The sequence below is a fragment of the Juglans regia genome, chromosome 12 (assembly GCF_001411555.2).
Source record: "Juglans regia cultivar Chandler chromosome 12, Walnut 2.0, whole genome shotgun sequence".
NCBI lineage: Eukaryota > Viridiplantae > Streptophyta > Magnoliopsida > Fagales > Juglandaceae > Juglans > Juglans regia.
Window position 1 is genome coordinate 25,607,771 of NC_049912.1, and position 15,242 is coordinate 25,623,012.

The 15,242-nt window shown below is 37.6% G+C and overlaps 2 protein-coding genes across 6 annotated transcripts; one reads left to right on the forward strand and one right to left on the reverse strand.

Moving 5' to 3' along the window:
• Positions 1–633: 633 nt before the first annotated feature.
• On the forward strand, positions 634–6,132 carry LOC109004987 (alanine aminotransferase 2, mitochondrial). The gene is made up of 15 exons (XM_018983726.2): positions 634–835; positions 1,404–1,454; positions 1,557–1,607; positions 2,191–2,256; positions 2,345–2,406; positions 2,603–2,681; positions 2,792–2,896; positions 2,987–3,097; positions 3,336–3,473; positions 3,613–3,687; positions 3,914–4,034; positions 4,136–4,290; positions 4,753–4,827; positions 5,181–5,384; positions 5,849–6,132. Exons 1-15 carry the CDS (start codon positions 797–799, stop codon positions 5,963–5,965), a joined length of 1,449 nt encoding a protein of 482 aa, XP_018839271.2. The 5' UTR covers positions 634–796; the 3' UTR covers positions 5,966–6,132.
• A 647-nt stretch (positions 6,133–6,779) lies between these two features.
• LOC109004986 lies at positions 6,780–10,725 on the reverse strand. Of its 5 annotated transcripts, none has more exons than XM_018983725.2 (7): positions 10,599–10,725; positions 10,381–10,503; positions 10,003–10,161; positions 9,325–9,889; positions 8,495–9,005; positions 8,342–8,423; positions 6,780–7,579 (listed from the first exon to the last, which is right to left on the reverse strand). In XM_018983725.2, exons 3-7 carry the CDS (start codon positions 10,063–10,065, stop codon positions 7,358–7,360), a joined length of 1,443 nt encoding a protein of 480 aa, XP_018839270.1. In that variant the 5' UTR covers positions 10,066–10,161; positions 10,381–10,503; positions 10,599–10,725; the 3' UTR covers positions 6,780–7,357. The 5 variants fall into 5 exon arrangements, with proteins under 5 accessions (XP_018839270.1, XP_018839268.1, XP_035539197.1 ...); XM_035683306.1 differs by lacking the exon at positions 6,780–7,579 and adding exons at positions 7,872–7,969; positions 8,151–8,227 and having other exon boundaries at positions 10,381–10,725; XM_018983723.2 differs by having other exon boundaries at positions 10,003–10,190; positions 10,381–10,725.
• Positions 10,726–15,242: the final 4,517 nt, after the last annotated feature.

The window sequence follows — 15,242 nt, forward strand, 5'->3', positions numbered from 1 at the left end:
TTAAAAATATTAAAAATTTTTTTTATAAAAAATAACTATAAAAAAATACATTACAAAATATGTGCTAGAGCCAGCGTTACTCAATCTTAATACTACATTTTAGTAGGCTTTTTAGGTAAAGTGTACGACTCATAATGTGTGTCTAAAATTTATTTTTTCTTAAATGCAGAAACTAGAACTTCTATGATCTTAAATATTATTATTTTTTTAATAATAATGAGAAATTATAATTTTTCATTGTGTAATACCAAATTCAGTTTTAAATTCTGGGTGCAGTGGGGCACACAGTAATAATAGCAGGCCCGCGTGTTTGAAGGAAAACCCGGGGGCGCCGATTGACAAAATAGACACGACGATCAAGTCAGCTCTGGTAGGGTTCTAGTCTCTAGAAGAGGCTGCAAAATCCATAAGTCTATAAAAAAAGATATATATATTTATTTTAATTATAAAATAATTATATACAAATAATTTTATAAATTAAATTATCTTAATATGATTAGTTAAATTATAAAATTATTTTTATTATAAAATATATCTAATAAATGAGATGAAATTATAGTATAGATTGTTTTGACGTAATTTACTAGTGGACGTAGGAATAAAAATTCATGGACGTAGGAATAAAGAAAAAGAAAAAGAAAAAGTGCGTGAATCGACGCGGAAATTTGCGACTGACAGAGCCAGTCCTCTACGTTTTCCGCCGACCATCCTTTCCCCATTTCAAACCGCTCTGCCAGCTGCTGCTTCTTCTCTCCGCATCTCATTCACGTTTCCTGTTCTCGATTTCACTTCTGCTATGGCTCCCCCCGTCACTCTCGATACCATCAATCCCAAGGTCTCTTCATTTCCACTCTCTCTATTTTTTCATTTGTTGTTGTTGTTGTTGTTGAATATTACTTTTGCAAAGCTTATATCTTTGTTTTATTTGGTTTAATGATCTTCTTCAGTATCGAGTCTTCGTAAAATATAAGTTGACCTCCTGATTTGCAGCGAGCTCACTTCTCCAGCAAATTTGATTGGTGTTTCAATGGTTACATCGATTCTATTGACCTTGAACACCATAAGAGTTGGCAAATTTTAGTTCATATCGAACGATTCTTTGACCTATTTCAGGAGTCCCCAGCAACCATGGCTGAGGATGTGAAAGAGTTGTTTGTAGAGTCGGAAGAATGTAAAAGCATCATCTCCTAGTTATTTTTCTATTTTGACGTTTCTAAAGAATCTCCAGCTCTAACAAAGGTTTAAGAAATAAAAATTGACGAGTGAATAAGAGGTCCTCTACTCTTTTTTTTTCACCATTAAAATTTATTTTTTAAAATGTATTTTTCTAGTATTTAAGGCAGTTGCCGATATATGTTATCTTCTGGATATGATTATTCACAACAAAGCGACTCTTTTCCCAGGTTCTCAAATGTGAGTATGCTGTCCGTGGTGAGATTGTCACCCTTGCCCAGGTAATATGAGAAGCCATATTGCTTAGAAGCCCTGCAGAGCAGTTATTATCCAATCTTTTTTATTCCTCCCTAAGCACCATTTTTATTGTTCTCCTGTCGCAGAGAATACAACAAGAGTTACAGAGTAACCCAGGTTCTCATTCCTTTGATGAGGTATGGTTCTTGTCTTTCGCATGTTATTTAGATTGAACATTTCTTTGCCTAGGCAGGAATTATATGTTTCCCTGGCCGAGTGCAGCCTATTTTCCCTTGCCACACCTCCATTTCAAAGCCCCAATAAATAATTGTTATGTCTCGTTACCAATACGTAGTGAATTATTTCAGATATACTTATTTGCTGCTATGATAAAAGTCAAGGTTTGAAATTCAGACTCACAAACTAGGCCATATCTAACGTGAGCTACCATAGGTAAATTAGTAGTAGCATCTAACAAGAATGATATTGTATTTTCTTTTTTATAGTTAAGAATAATATTGGAAATTAGAGATGAAAAGATGATTTTGTTTCCTTCGGGTAGCAAATAGCAATTTTATTTTTCAAAAATAGTAATGAATCCATATTAAAAGCAGCGCACTCGGATTTCTATAATCTGTATGGAAAGATAGAAAAGCACGTCCTGCTAGATTCACGCTCTAGTCACAATCTCAAATAAGTTCTTTGAAATCAATGCCCCAATGTCTAGTTCCTATGACAATAATTGTATTCGAGGTACTGACTTTCATTCATCTTATACAGATACTTTATTGCAACATAGGAAATCCTCAATCTCTTGGTCAGCAGCCCATTACATTTTTCAGAGAGGTTGGTTTACTCTCAGTATGTGCTATCAGCACCTGCATTAATACAATTAAATGAATGCTTAATTTAATGCCCGAGTAATCCCTGTTAGGTTCTTGCCTTGTGCGACCACCCTGCTATTTTGGACCGGAGTGAAACACAGGATCTGTTCAGGTACTGAAAATTCACTGCTAGTTATATGCTATTAGGTCATCTAAGGCGGTATATACCTGCTGCAAGTTTTTGTAACAATCTGACTTCAATAAAAACTTACACTAAAGCAAATTTTCAAATATACATGTTTTTAAAATTTATTTTTGAACCATTTATGACCCTTCCTAGATAAAGATTCTGGCTTCGTCTTTGGCAGTGCGGATGCTGTAGAGCGAGCTAGGCAGATTCTGGATCAAATACCAGGAAGAGCAACTGGAGCTTATAGTCACAGTCAGGTACTGATCACCTTGTCCACCCCAGGGAATTTGAAGAGAAATTGATTCTATATTTCATTGTCCATGTTGGGATGTCATATGACTGGTTTGTTGTTCCTTTGCACCTTCAGGGTATCAAGGGATTACGTGATACAATTGCTGCTGGTATTCAAGCTCGTGATGGTTTTCCTGCGGATCCAAATGACATATTCTTGACAGATGGTGCAAGCCCAGCGGTAACTTTCGAGCTCATTATTTTTTGTTTTTATCTCTTCCTATGTTTTCCAGTTGATACATAATAACAGATTGTGTTTTCTTATTCATAGGTTCATATGATGATGCAATTACTAATAAGATCAGAAGAGGATGGAATTTTCTGTCCCATTCCTCAGTACCCGTTGTACTCTGCTTCAATTGCTCTCCATGGTGGCACACTGGTAAGCTTCTAACTTTGGGGGCTACGATCAGAAGCTCAATTCATCTGGCTAATTAGTTCTGTTCAACTGATAACTTTTAGCTGGCTTTTTTGGCGATTGGCCTATATTCTTTTTGTAGCATATATTAAAAATTTGACCAGACATGGTTGCTTGGGAGTTGGAAAATGTATATTTCATTTATACTTTTATGAATTTTCTCTCAGTCTTAGGCATGTTCTTTTTTTTTTTTTATCTGCAGGTTCCTTACTGTCTTGATGAAGAAACAGGATGGGGACTGGAAATTTCTGAGCTTAAGAAACAATTGGAGGCTGCCAAGTCCAAGGGCATTGCAGTTAGGGCCTTGGTTATTATAAATCCAGGCAATCCAACAGGGCAGGTAAGCTATAAGTAGGTTTTAAGAAGAAATGTTTGTACTAGAAAAGTATTTAAATTTCACGCAAAGGAGAATGCCTGAAGATAAGTGTCAACTTTTGGCCACATTACATGAGATGACCTTTTTTTGGTTATGCCTGAAGGTTCTTGCTGAGGAGAACCAGAGGGACATTGTGGAGTTCTGCAAGACAGAAGGCCTTGTTCTGCTGGCGGATGAGGTTGGTTAATTCTACTTAGTAACTTAAGATGCATATGCACTTATAAAAAAAAAAAAAAAAAAAACTTAAGATGCATATTCATCTTGCAACTCTAGAATCAAATAGAGATTTGGATGTTTCTGAGGAGCTAGATTTGATTTTGTTTGGTTTATAATTACTTCATTGCTCTTTGTTCTATTTTTCACTGTGTTGAATTTAGATCTAATGTCCAATAATCTTCATACAGGTTTATCAGGAAAATGTTTATGTTCCTGAGAAAACATTCCACTCGTTCAAGAAGATTTCTCGTTCTATGGGGTATGGGGAGGAGGATCTCTGCCTGGTTTCTTTTCAGTCGGTTTCTAAAGGTATGCTGGATTAATAAATTGATCAAGAAAATAAGTGAGAAGAGCTTCTGCAAATCATTAGATGCAGATTTAAGAGGCATGCGTTTCTTTGGTTTCTTCAGGCTACTATGGGGAGTGCGGGAAAAGAGGAGGTTACATGGAGGTCACTGGATTCAACGCTGACATAAGGGAACAAATATACAAAATGGCATCTGTCAATCTTTGTTCTAACATCTCTGGTCAAATTCTTGCAAGCCTTGTTATGAGCCCACCCAAGGTTAATTTTATCGTCTCTTTAGATTAGTGCTGTTGTTGTCTCTTCTTTGTGTTTTCGGCTTTCTTCATAATTTTATTTTATTTCTACTTATGGGTTTAGGATTAGACAAGCTTAATTTTGGCAAGCTTGAAATAGTTTCTTGGGACAATTGGGTCAAACCAGGTCAGAAAGTTCTAACTTGAGACCGTTGACTCTTGATCATGAGTTATGGGAGTTCAATCCTTCTGAATTATAATTTGCTTCAACCAATGATATAATATTTACATGGGCCGGGGGTGTATCTGGTCTTTGAAGTAGTCAATTTTTTTAATAGAAGATTCCATAATCATGTTGCCATAAGGCATGAACGCGTGGAAATGAGTTGCTATAGAAGCTCACATGGTGAACAATTTATTGTCTAGTATAATATCAACTGCAATTCACATTCATTTGCTAGAAATGACATTAAAGGGATGTATGCAGGTTGGTGACAAGTCGTACAAATCCTACTGTGCAGAGAAAGAAGGAATTCTAGCATCATTGGCAAGGCGTGCAAAGGTTAGTCAACTGAACAAAATTAATTCTATGGGATAAATCAATGACGACAAATTAAAGAAAAAGGGCATTTAGTTAGAAAGGACCTGGTGTAAGATCTGTTATCGTGTGGAAACTTGTGCTTGGTAGTGGGAAAGGATATGAATATCCTGCGTGAGTTTCTAATAATCAGATCAAACCATTGATTATTTCTCACGTAGTTTCGGATGCAGTGTTTCCTGGAAAACTTTATTCATTTATGGCATCTTGCCTCCATATTAACCTTTTCAGAAACTCTTGGTTCCTACAAGGATTTTTTTAGAAAGTTTATTGCTGCATATGATTGCTCTCATATGTTATTTATTGTTTTATAACAGGCACTAGAAAATGCAATTAACAATTTAGAGGGAGTATCATGCAACAAAGCAGAAGGGGCAATGTATCTCTTTCCCCGTATTTACCTGCCCCAAAAGGCAATTCAAGCAGCAGAGGATGCAAATATCGCCCCGGATGCATTCTATTGTCGTCGCCTCCTTAATGCAACAGGAATTGTTGTTGTTCCTGGTTCTGGCTTTGGACAGGTTAGTATTTGTTAACTTCTGCCGTTGGTGTATTAATGTGGGATATCACTTCAGATGAGTCTATTGGAAGTTTAAAAACAGTGTTGTTAGCAAGTCAATGGCCATGAACATCAAATAGTCTTTCTTTTTTCTCTCTAGTTAGTGATGGAAATCAAACCATACCAACAAACCAATCTTTCAGATGCTATGCGTGGCTTTTTCATAAAGACCCAAGTACCGAGGGTGGGAAATAGAGAAGGGTGAAAAGACGCATGGTTTAACTGACCATTTGATTGAATTTGTCTGAAATATATGAAATATCCCTCACGAAATTGTCAAAAAGGTAGATGTTTTTAGTGGGAGGGTCTCACATTTCTGTTCCGTTTCACTAAAAAACTGTGAACTGTCAGTAAGGCACCTGTATTTACATTTGTCATCTTCCAGAGGTATTTAACTGAGAGTTTGTAATGCTTGCTTTGTCAAAGGTAACTGGCACCTGGCATTTTAGGTGCACAATACTCCCTCAAGAGGATAAGATTCCTGCCGTTATCTCCCGTCTGACGGACTTCCATAAAGGATTCATGGATGAGTTTCGTGACTGAAGGATTCATGGATGAGTTTCGTGACAGTACACAATAAGACGTACCCATTTTGGCAGTACATGGACATTAATGTTCCCATACATTTTAGACTTTTTTTTTTGTATGAAAGACTGAAGAAGAGGATCCTTCAATAATTTTTTTTTTTATAAAGAGGAAAATGTTTTGGTTAAGCATTTTTTATTGTGTCTACTGACACTTGTAAGTGAATTAAAGAAGAGAGTGAATTATTGGAGGCCAAGATGCAGTTGGTCGGCGATTGCTCTCATACTTTAACATGAACAAGTGGTGGAGAGCTTGACACCGCTGTCTTTCCTGCAAGCTTCTCATGTCAATTTTCATATCTAATATCTCATCTCATATCTCTTACTCATCTTATCTTATTAAACATATCAATATATCATATCTCAAATCTCAAATCTTATCTCCCATCTCATATCTCATACCTCATTTCATCTAATATCTCATCGTTGATCTCATATCTAATATCTCATCATCTCGCATATCATATCATCTCATCTGATCATCTCATATCATATCTCATTTAATATATCATATCTCATCTCATATATCATATATCATCTTATCTCATTATCTCATCTCATATCTCATTAATTCATATCTAATATCTAATCTCATATCTCATTTCTCACCTCATCTTTCATCTCATATCTCATCTCATCTCATCTTATGTCATCTCTCATCTCATATCTTATATTTCATCTCATATCGCATCTCTCATCTCATCTCATATCTCATCTTGTATCCCATTTCATATCTCATATGTCATAACTTGTCTCATCTCTCATATCAATTTAACATGAACAAGTGACACCGCTGTTTTCTTTGCAAGCTTCTCATGTCAATTTTCTTTACGGAAAGAGAGGCGGAAAGAAACGCCAAAATAGTAGATTTAATTGTCTGAGACGGTGGTGGATGAAACAAGCAAAAGATGGACCCCAAAGAAAGAATTGCAACTTCTGGGGAGCTCTGGTCTGCTTTACATACTTCCTGTGCGTGTTTGGTCTGCGGCTTCTTTACTCATTTATTATCTCTCTCTCTCTCTCTCGTGCTTTTTGTGTTTTTTCGACTTGATTGCATCCTGGTCCCAATGTATATGGAATATTGGTTTTAATTTCCGGGCTGGATTGAGAATTAGACATTGGAAAGCCATTAAATCTAGAGCTAAAGGTTTGTAAAGCGTTTTTTTATAATTATTTTTTATGAGAGGATTGATAGGTGGGCTAATCTTCAAACAACCTCCCTCCCAAAAACAGAAAAAGAAAAGGAAAAAGAAAAAAAGGAACATCAATTTTACTCAACCAGTAGTCTTCTCTTCATTAAAAGACTTGAAATGCACACTGCACAATGGGGAATTTGTCTTTTGTTTAATGCTCAATGGTAGTTATTGCAAGGAAAGCAACCACAGGAGTTGTGGCCAGGAAAATGGGAGTTATGCCGGTTCATCATCTTACATGCTTGTTCACTGGCTTTCTGCATGTGCTCCGAGTGTTGCTGCTGGGCTGCAGATCTCAATTCTTCAGCTTTTCTATGAACAACTGCCATTCTCTTCTTCAACTTCTCTTCCAAGTTTGATGTCATCCTTTGTATTTTCACCTGAACAATCGTTTCGGAATACAGTTAGATGAGCCAAAGGAAAGAGTTCCAATGACTCCAGAAAGTAAAATCCCGAGACTAGTCAATCGTTTTGATATGTTAATTCAAATAATGGATTCCGATCAACCCACTATACTCCAGTCAGTTGGAATACCGAATTTTATTGACAAGAAAAAATTAAACATTCCATCTCTTTGTTGATACAGCTTACACAAAAGTAGAACGAGAAGCATGTACATATAATATTCACCCTTGAATAAAAAAAAAAACAGTTCATTCTCAAAAGATAGGGGGGGCTGTGTCCCATGGCAGTGGGTGGCTCAAGGACCAAGTCAACAGCAAAGCCTGACAAAGCCTTCCAGAATCCACACACATCAATATATTAGCCCACTGAAATGCAATGATGAATTCATGAGGTAAGGTCACATATAAATTACCGTACATATTTTTTACTTTTTTGTTAGTATATAAATAATAAATACAACAAATCAATTAGTTTAGAAATAAAAAATAAAAAATAAAAAAATATGATGTGTGAGATTATGAGTAGAAAACTCTAGAGTTAATATACCCATTCTCCCAGCGTGTCATGTTCTTTGGGAATTTAGAGCCAAAGGCGTGGAAGGCTACGGTTTCATGTTCGCCATGCTTGCATTTTCAATGCAGAAGAATTAACAGTGAGCCAAAGAAACAATCCCTACTAGAATGGGAAGCAACAAAAATGTTGAGAAAGAAAAATCACACTAGAGCCTGAGAAAATACCTCAAGCTTTCTTGATTGAGCTTCTGCTTTTGCATTTTGAAGGTTCACCCAAGCTTGAATTTTTGCTGCTTCTCTTTGATACCTGTAATGACCCATATTCAAAATTGGTAAACAGCATTCTGCATGATAATAAAACTTTACAAGCCAATTTACCTGAGGCAGCACTTGGTCTTTTCCTCTTCTTTCCACGCGGCAGCTCTGGAGTCTGAAACACTTTTCCTGCTCATGTTTTCTGTATCGAAATGTCTGAGGCTTTTTGACACTTCTTCTTCCTCCTCTTCCCTTGAGCTCCAATTCGACGCGACGGAGTCGTATTGCGCCCCAAGTTGTAGTTTGGCTAAATGGCACTCTTGCAGCTGTGCAACGTCAATGGTGCTGTCGGCGCTGCCAGAGTTCGCCAAGGCCAATGGCCCTGACCTATTTGCAGGCGTGTTATGGTGGGCAGGGGATGGGCTCTTGAATGGCGTGTGGCACCTAGAAGTAGTAGAACTGCCGAGTGGAGTCATCTCCGTCCCAGCATCTCGGTGATGCACCTCATAAACCCCGTCTGTGCAGGCATCTTTCATGCTTCCAGCCAATTTGTTTTTGAACAAGAATTCTTCTTCAGTGGGCTCTGAGTATCTGAAATTGGGAAAAATGGTTTCTATGTCGTCCGTGTACTTATCTGCATTAACAAATTTCAAATGTCTGTTGTTCATAACAAAACTTAATGTCTATTACGATGGGTATATAATCGAGAAATTGACTGTACTCTAATTCTATCGGCAACCAAATGCATGCTAAGTTGAAACTAGCTAATGCATTGTTTGATAAACATTTTTACAGCTAGGAACCCAACTGGGTGTTGTAGCTGAACAAGGAACATAATCAAACGGTACATCAAAAGCTTAAAAACTTTGTTAAGCTTTTGGAGCACAAAAGGAGTTTGAGAAGTGATGCTGAAATGGCGAAGGTTCCATTAAAGTTGAACGGGAGATCCTTACCTTTTAGTACTACATCCGTTGAAGCTGAGACCTCATTGAGAGCTCTGACCGAGTAATGATGGTCCAAAGATGTAGAAACTTGAAAGCTTGAAACTACTTTTGAGACCTTTTCCTCTATGACCTTTGATTTCTCCGCAAAGACCTCTACTTGTTGCCTAAACCTATCAGACTGTCTGCAGATCTTCGAGGACTCCGGTGGCTTTATGGAGTGGGCAGGAGAGTCATGGCAAGAGCTGCTCACCAGCCATTTCTCTGCGTTGTCCCACTTTGAAGGGAAGTTTTTTCTTAAATGATCACCGATACTGAAGCTGAAAACAGGTCTACCAGGAGTCGAAGGAGCCTCCACTCTCCTCTGAGTGACCGAGCTTACTCCCTCTCTCTTCCTCTGAGCTGAAACCTCAAGAAGCCCTCCATCTTCCGTGATGTTGTTTGCCATTGGAAATGACTTGACAAAATCAGAGGTCTCTTTGAGATTAAGCTTCAAAAGTGGGTCGGGGAAGGTGTCTACAAAGGGATTATCTTTGCTTTTCCCGAAGAAGGTTGTGCTGCCTTGAAAAGCAGATTCCTGAATTAAAACAACCAAGAAAAAACAAAACAAAACACCGTTGTAGTCGATACCCAGCAGAGTATGGAAACCAGAAAAACAATAAAAGAAGAGTGCAAATGTGGGATCTTTACCCCATTAGATGCAAATACAGATTGAGCTTGGAAGTGTTTGGGGCTTGTGAGATTCATGGTCATGGGATTGAGGTTAGAGGGATCACTGGTAAGGGGGCCAAGGAATCGCCTGAGGAGTCTCGTGTATGTTAGGAGGGTGGTTTGCCTGTCTGCACCAATCTACGAAAGAACAAGTCTATTTTGTAAGCCTGCTTGACAAATCAAATATATGATTGATGTGAAAGCCTGTTATACAACAGTTAAATTGATGGAATAAAACACTGTCACGAAGAAAAGTGTCTGAAGACGCAGCTGAAGTATGAAAACAGTACAGCTGAACAAGGAAAAAGCATTGACTACAGAGAACCACGTTCTAAAATACTGTTACAAATGACTCACATGCGATGCGATCAGCCAGCCAACCTGCTCTCGGTGAAGTAGATAAGGAAGGGGACGAAAGAGTGCTCCTCCATAAAGGGAACTTTGGGAGGAGGAAAAAGCAGTACTTTTGAGTACTGAATCCTGATTCAGAAAAATGCATTCTTGTTAAAATAAACAACTCAGTTTTTCTGTTCTTCTCTTCGGAAGCTTCTAATTATTACAGTAGAGGCTCTCACTGTGTTGCATCCCAGGTGTCCAGGACTTCTGTCCCTCTTCTTGCATCCATGCTTAATGACGGTATACACACTACACAGTGTTCTTCTTTCTATGCGCTTGTTAGAACTTTTTTTATTCTGATTCTGTTCCAACATTTATAATGCTTGATAGTAAAGTTAAAAACCTTGAATGTTTTTTAAAAACGATATTACAAAATGTCTTTTGTTGCATTTTCTTTTATCCTGTTTCAGGGAAAGAAGGAAAATAACAGTGAAAATGACTCGAGATTATGCTCTCTCTCTCTCTCTCTATAAATATATACCCATATATTAGGAGTCTTCTTGTCTGTTTGAACTAGCGAGGGCGTCCAATGTGAAAGGCCCAGGAACATGGAGTCCAACAGCCCAAGAAGCTGAATGATGGCTCGCATAGTTGCTCATTTTCTTTCTTATCTTTTAGGTATATGATCATACAGGAAAGATGACGATATGATCATTCACATATAGCTGTATGAACATTATTTTTTATCAACGACATGACGATATCCTGTCCCACCTACGCAAGATCTACAATAAAATATTCATGCACTACATCAAATAATAATATATATAAGTTATTTGATTTCCCACTTAATTATATTGTTATCAAAGAAAGGAGGGGCCGGGTGTGATAGAACACTTCTGTTTGTTTACTATCGAGTAGCATTAGACGCGTTCTGTTAAATAAAAGAATAGACAAGATCGATTGAGATGATTGATTGATTGATTGATGGATGGATGGATGGATGGATGGAAAAATAGAGTTGAGTTGATTGATAGAAAATTAAAAAAAGGACTTGACGAATAATGTGCAAGTGAGAATTTAGAAGCAATTTTAGGCTACGGTGAAAATACTTACAAAATATCTATAAATAATATTTAAGAATAGTTATAATTAGATATTGAAGTAGATTTATAGATTTCGTTAAATATTTTGAGTTATTTAGATGTATAAAATATATTGAATTATTGACTTTTAAATAGATAATTGAAAAAAATATAGATCTCATCAATAATTAATCTTTTTAATAATGATTTTATTTATATTTAATAGTGATAAATATTATAATAATTTTATTTTTTATTTATATTTAATAGTGATAAATATTATAGTGATTTTATTTTTTATTTATATAAAATAGTGATAAATATTATTGTGATTTTTAGATAGATTTTGGTATTTGGATAGTTTATTGTGTTTGGCATGTGAAATATTTTCATAAGTACGAGAATACTTAGAAAGTGTTGAGAAGACTTCACCACCCAAACGTAGCCAATTATTTTTATTGGATTAGCCAAATAAAAAAAATGTTCTATTTTATTTTTAAGAGGACTCTATTGGAGTTTGTTTATTTTTTTTTAAGAGGACTCTATTGGATAGGGGTGGGCAGCGGGACCCCGCACTCCGCTGACCTACCCTATTCACCCCGCCCCCCACCCATGTAGGGCGGGGGCTCCGGCCCGCTTAAGCGGGATGCGGGGGGCCCCGCTCGCACCCTAAGGAAGATGCGGAGGCAGGGGGCGGATGGGGCGAAGCCCTGCTCCGCTTAAGATATATATATATATATATATATATATAATTAAAATTATATATATATATATAAAACAAATAAGTAGAGTGAAACGGCGCCGTTTTGTCATGGACAAAACGACGCCGTTTCACTTAGGACTGGTAAGCGCCTCAACTAAAAGTGAAACGGCGCCGTTTCACTTTTAGTTAAGGTTCCCCCCTCCCCCCTCCCCGCGTCTGTTTCCCTCATTTTTCGAACTCTCATCTCTCACTCTCTTTGAGTCTCTCGCGCGATCTCTCACACTCACTCTCTCTGAGTCAGTCTCGCACTCGCAGTGCCAGCCTCTCTCTCTCATTCGAATCTCCGTCTCGCACGAGTCCACGACTGCACAAGTAGCACCACCGCCGCCACTTCTCCGTCTCCGTCTCTCACTGGGATTTCGCCGCCACTCAAAGGTAAGAAATCCGAAACTCATTCTTTTTTTTTTTGTTTTGGATTGGAGATTGGAGGAAGGTTGGGTTGAATCGGAGATGGAGGATGGGAAAATTGTGAATTTGTGTGCTGTGGAGAATTTTGTGCATGTGTTTGATTCGTGTGTTTGTTTGTACTTGTTTGTTTGTTGATTGGAACTTTAAATCAATTTAGGAGTTCAATCCGAAGCCCATTCTTGAAATTTAGGGGTTCAATCCGAAACCCTAAATTGAGTTAGGGATTTCAATTGAAACCCCATCAATTTTAGGGTTTTGGATTGAACCCCTAAATTGATTTAGGGGTTCAATCCTTAACCCCCAAATTGAGTTAGGGCCCTAGGGGTTTTGAATTGAAACCCCTTGAAACACCCTAAAATTTGAGGGTTTCGGATTGAACCCCCTCAAGTTATGTTTTATATAATTATTTTACTATTTAAAGGTCCAATGTTAATGGAAATAATAATGTGATTGATAAGTACATGTTTTGAATTATGTCGTATGTTGATTGATTTTTTTATTTTTTATTGTGTTGTGGAATCAGGAATGTCTTCTCAAAGAGATTTCATTGATAGCTTTCCCACCCCTACCAGTACCACTGCCCCAGAACCTAACCCTACTCCAACCCCTGGGAGTGGGAATACACATTGCCCTGCCCCTAAGCCAACACAAAGTAAGAAATATGTTTCCGTAGTTTGGTCTCATTTTACCGAACTAGAGGGTAGTGACCCCAATAACCTACAAGCTAAATGTAATTATTGTGGAAAAATATATGGATGTTATCATAGGAAACATGATACATCCCAGTTAAAGGTCCATTTAGAGGAACAATGCAAAAAGAGTTCAATATTAAGATCCTTAGTGGAGAATGGTCAATCAAGACTAGAAATTGGACTGAAAAAATGACGGATGGGAGTAGTGGGGGTTCAACATTGAAGGGGTTCACAAAATATAATGTTAATGAGTGTAGAAGGAAGTTAGCTCATATGGTTGTCATAGACGAGTTACCTTTTCAATTTGTGGATGGGAGAGGGTTCCAAGAATTTGTCCAATAATTGGAACCTAGATTTATGATTCATTCTCGCCACATTGTGGCAAAGGATATGAAAAAGATGTACTAGAAAGATAAATATGTTTTGAGGGGCCAATTGGCGGGTTTGGTAGTTTGCCTCACTACCGATATTTGGACTTTTATCCAAAATTTTAATTATATGTCTTTGACTGTTTATTTCATTGATTCTGACTGGATTTTTCATAAAAAGATTATCAAGTTTTGTCAAATAACTGATCACAAGGGTGAGACAATTGGGAAGGCCTTAGAGGCCTCAATAAAGGAGTGGGGGTTGACATGGGTTTGACAGTTTCGGTTGACAATGCCTTGTCTAATGATGTCGCCTTGGGATGTCTGAAGACTTATCTTAAAGAGGCAAATAAGACATTCTTGGGTGGTGAATATTTGCATGTTAGATGTTCTGCACATATCTTGAATCTAATTGTGACTGGGGGTTAAAAGATGTTGATAACTCGGTTGCACGAGTTAGATTGGCTGTGAAATTTGTGAGGTATTCTCCTTCTAGATTGGAGAAATTCAATATTGCTGCGAAGAATGTGGCATAACATCAAAGATGGGTCTTTGTACTGATGTTCCTATCAGATGGAACTCAACCTTCTTGATGTTGGAGGCGGCCCAATAATATAAAAAAGCCTTTCAATTATTGGGTGATGAAGACATTCAATATGTCAAATACTTTGATGAGCACGAGGGTTTAGGATTGCCTAATGATGATGATTGGGAGGTAGTTGCTACATTTGTTGATTTTCTCGGGCTGTTTTATGATGTCACGTTGAAGTTATCTGCTTCTTTGCATCCTACATACTATGAATTTTGTCAACAAATATGTAGGGTGAAAGAAGAATTAGACGATATGTGTAGTGGTTCCAATCTAAGGATAAGAGGGATGACATTGACCATGTGGATCAAATTTGACAAGTATTGGGAAGATTTGACTAGACTCAATATTTTGTTATATGTGGCTACTATTCTTGATCCCCGTCTAAAAATTTCAGGCATGTTATATGGTTTGGGACTTGCGTATGATTAGGCATGGACTGATCTTATTGGTGAGATGACCCGCGATACCCTTTATAGATTTTATGATGAGTTTAATGCAATTAAGGGTGGTACTGCATCTACTACACCTACACATATCCCAACACCTCCTCCAGACACCGGGGCAACAAAGAAGCGTAGATTAGCATGGACGAAAACCCTCACAGATAATCCCACACTAGTCCATCAATCCACAGAGGTGGTTTCAGAGTTAGACAATTATTTGTCAACGGATCTTATTCAAGAAGATGGTGATTTTGACATTTTAGGATGGTGGAAGGTAGTATCAAAAAAATATTCCATCCTTTCTGAAACTGCCCGTTGTATATTGGTCATCCCTATTAGCACCGTTGCCTCGGAGTCTGCCTTTAGTACCGGAGGGTGCATATTAGATCCTTTCCGTAGTTCATTGTCTCCTACAACTGTGGAGGCATTGATATGCACACAGAGTTGAACGATGGGAAAATATATTTATGTTCCAGATGTGTTAGATTTTAAAGAGACCGACGAAGAGGGTGGTGATCAGTCTGGATCTGGA

Coding starts and splice junctions, on each gene's coding strand:
- LOC109004987 (XM_018983726.2), top strand. CDS start 797: ATGGCTCCCCCCGTCACTCTCGATACCATCAATCCCAAG. Junction 1,455..1,556: donor AGATTGTCACCCTTGCCCAG/GTAATATGAGAA, acceptor CTCCTGTCGCAG/AGAATACAACAAGAGTTACA. Junction 2,682..2,791: donor GAGCTTATAGTCACAGTCAG/GTACTGATCACC, acceptor TTGCACCTTCAG/GGTATCAAGGGATTACGTGA.
- LOC109004986 (XM_018983725.2), bottom strand. CDS start 10,065: ATGACCATGAATCTCACAAGCCCCAAACACTTCCAAGCTCAATCTGTA. Junction 9,006..9,324: donor AACGGATGTAGTACTAAAAG/GTAAGGATCTCC, acceptor TTGTTAATGCAG/ATAAGTACACGGACGACATA. Junction 7,580..8,341: donor CTCAATCAAGAAAGCTTGAG/GTATTTTCTCAG, acceptor ACGATTGTTCAG/GTGAAAATACAAAGGATGAC.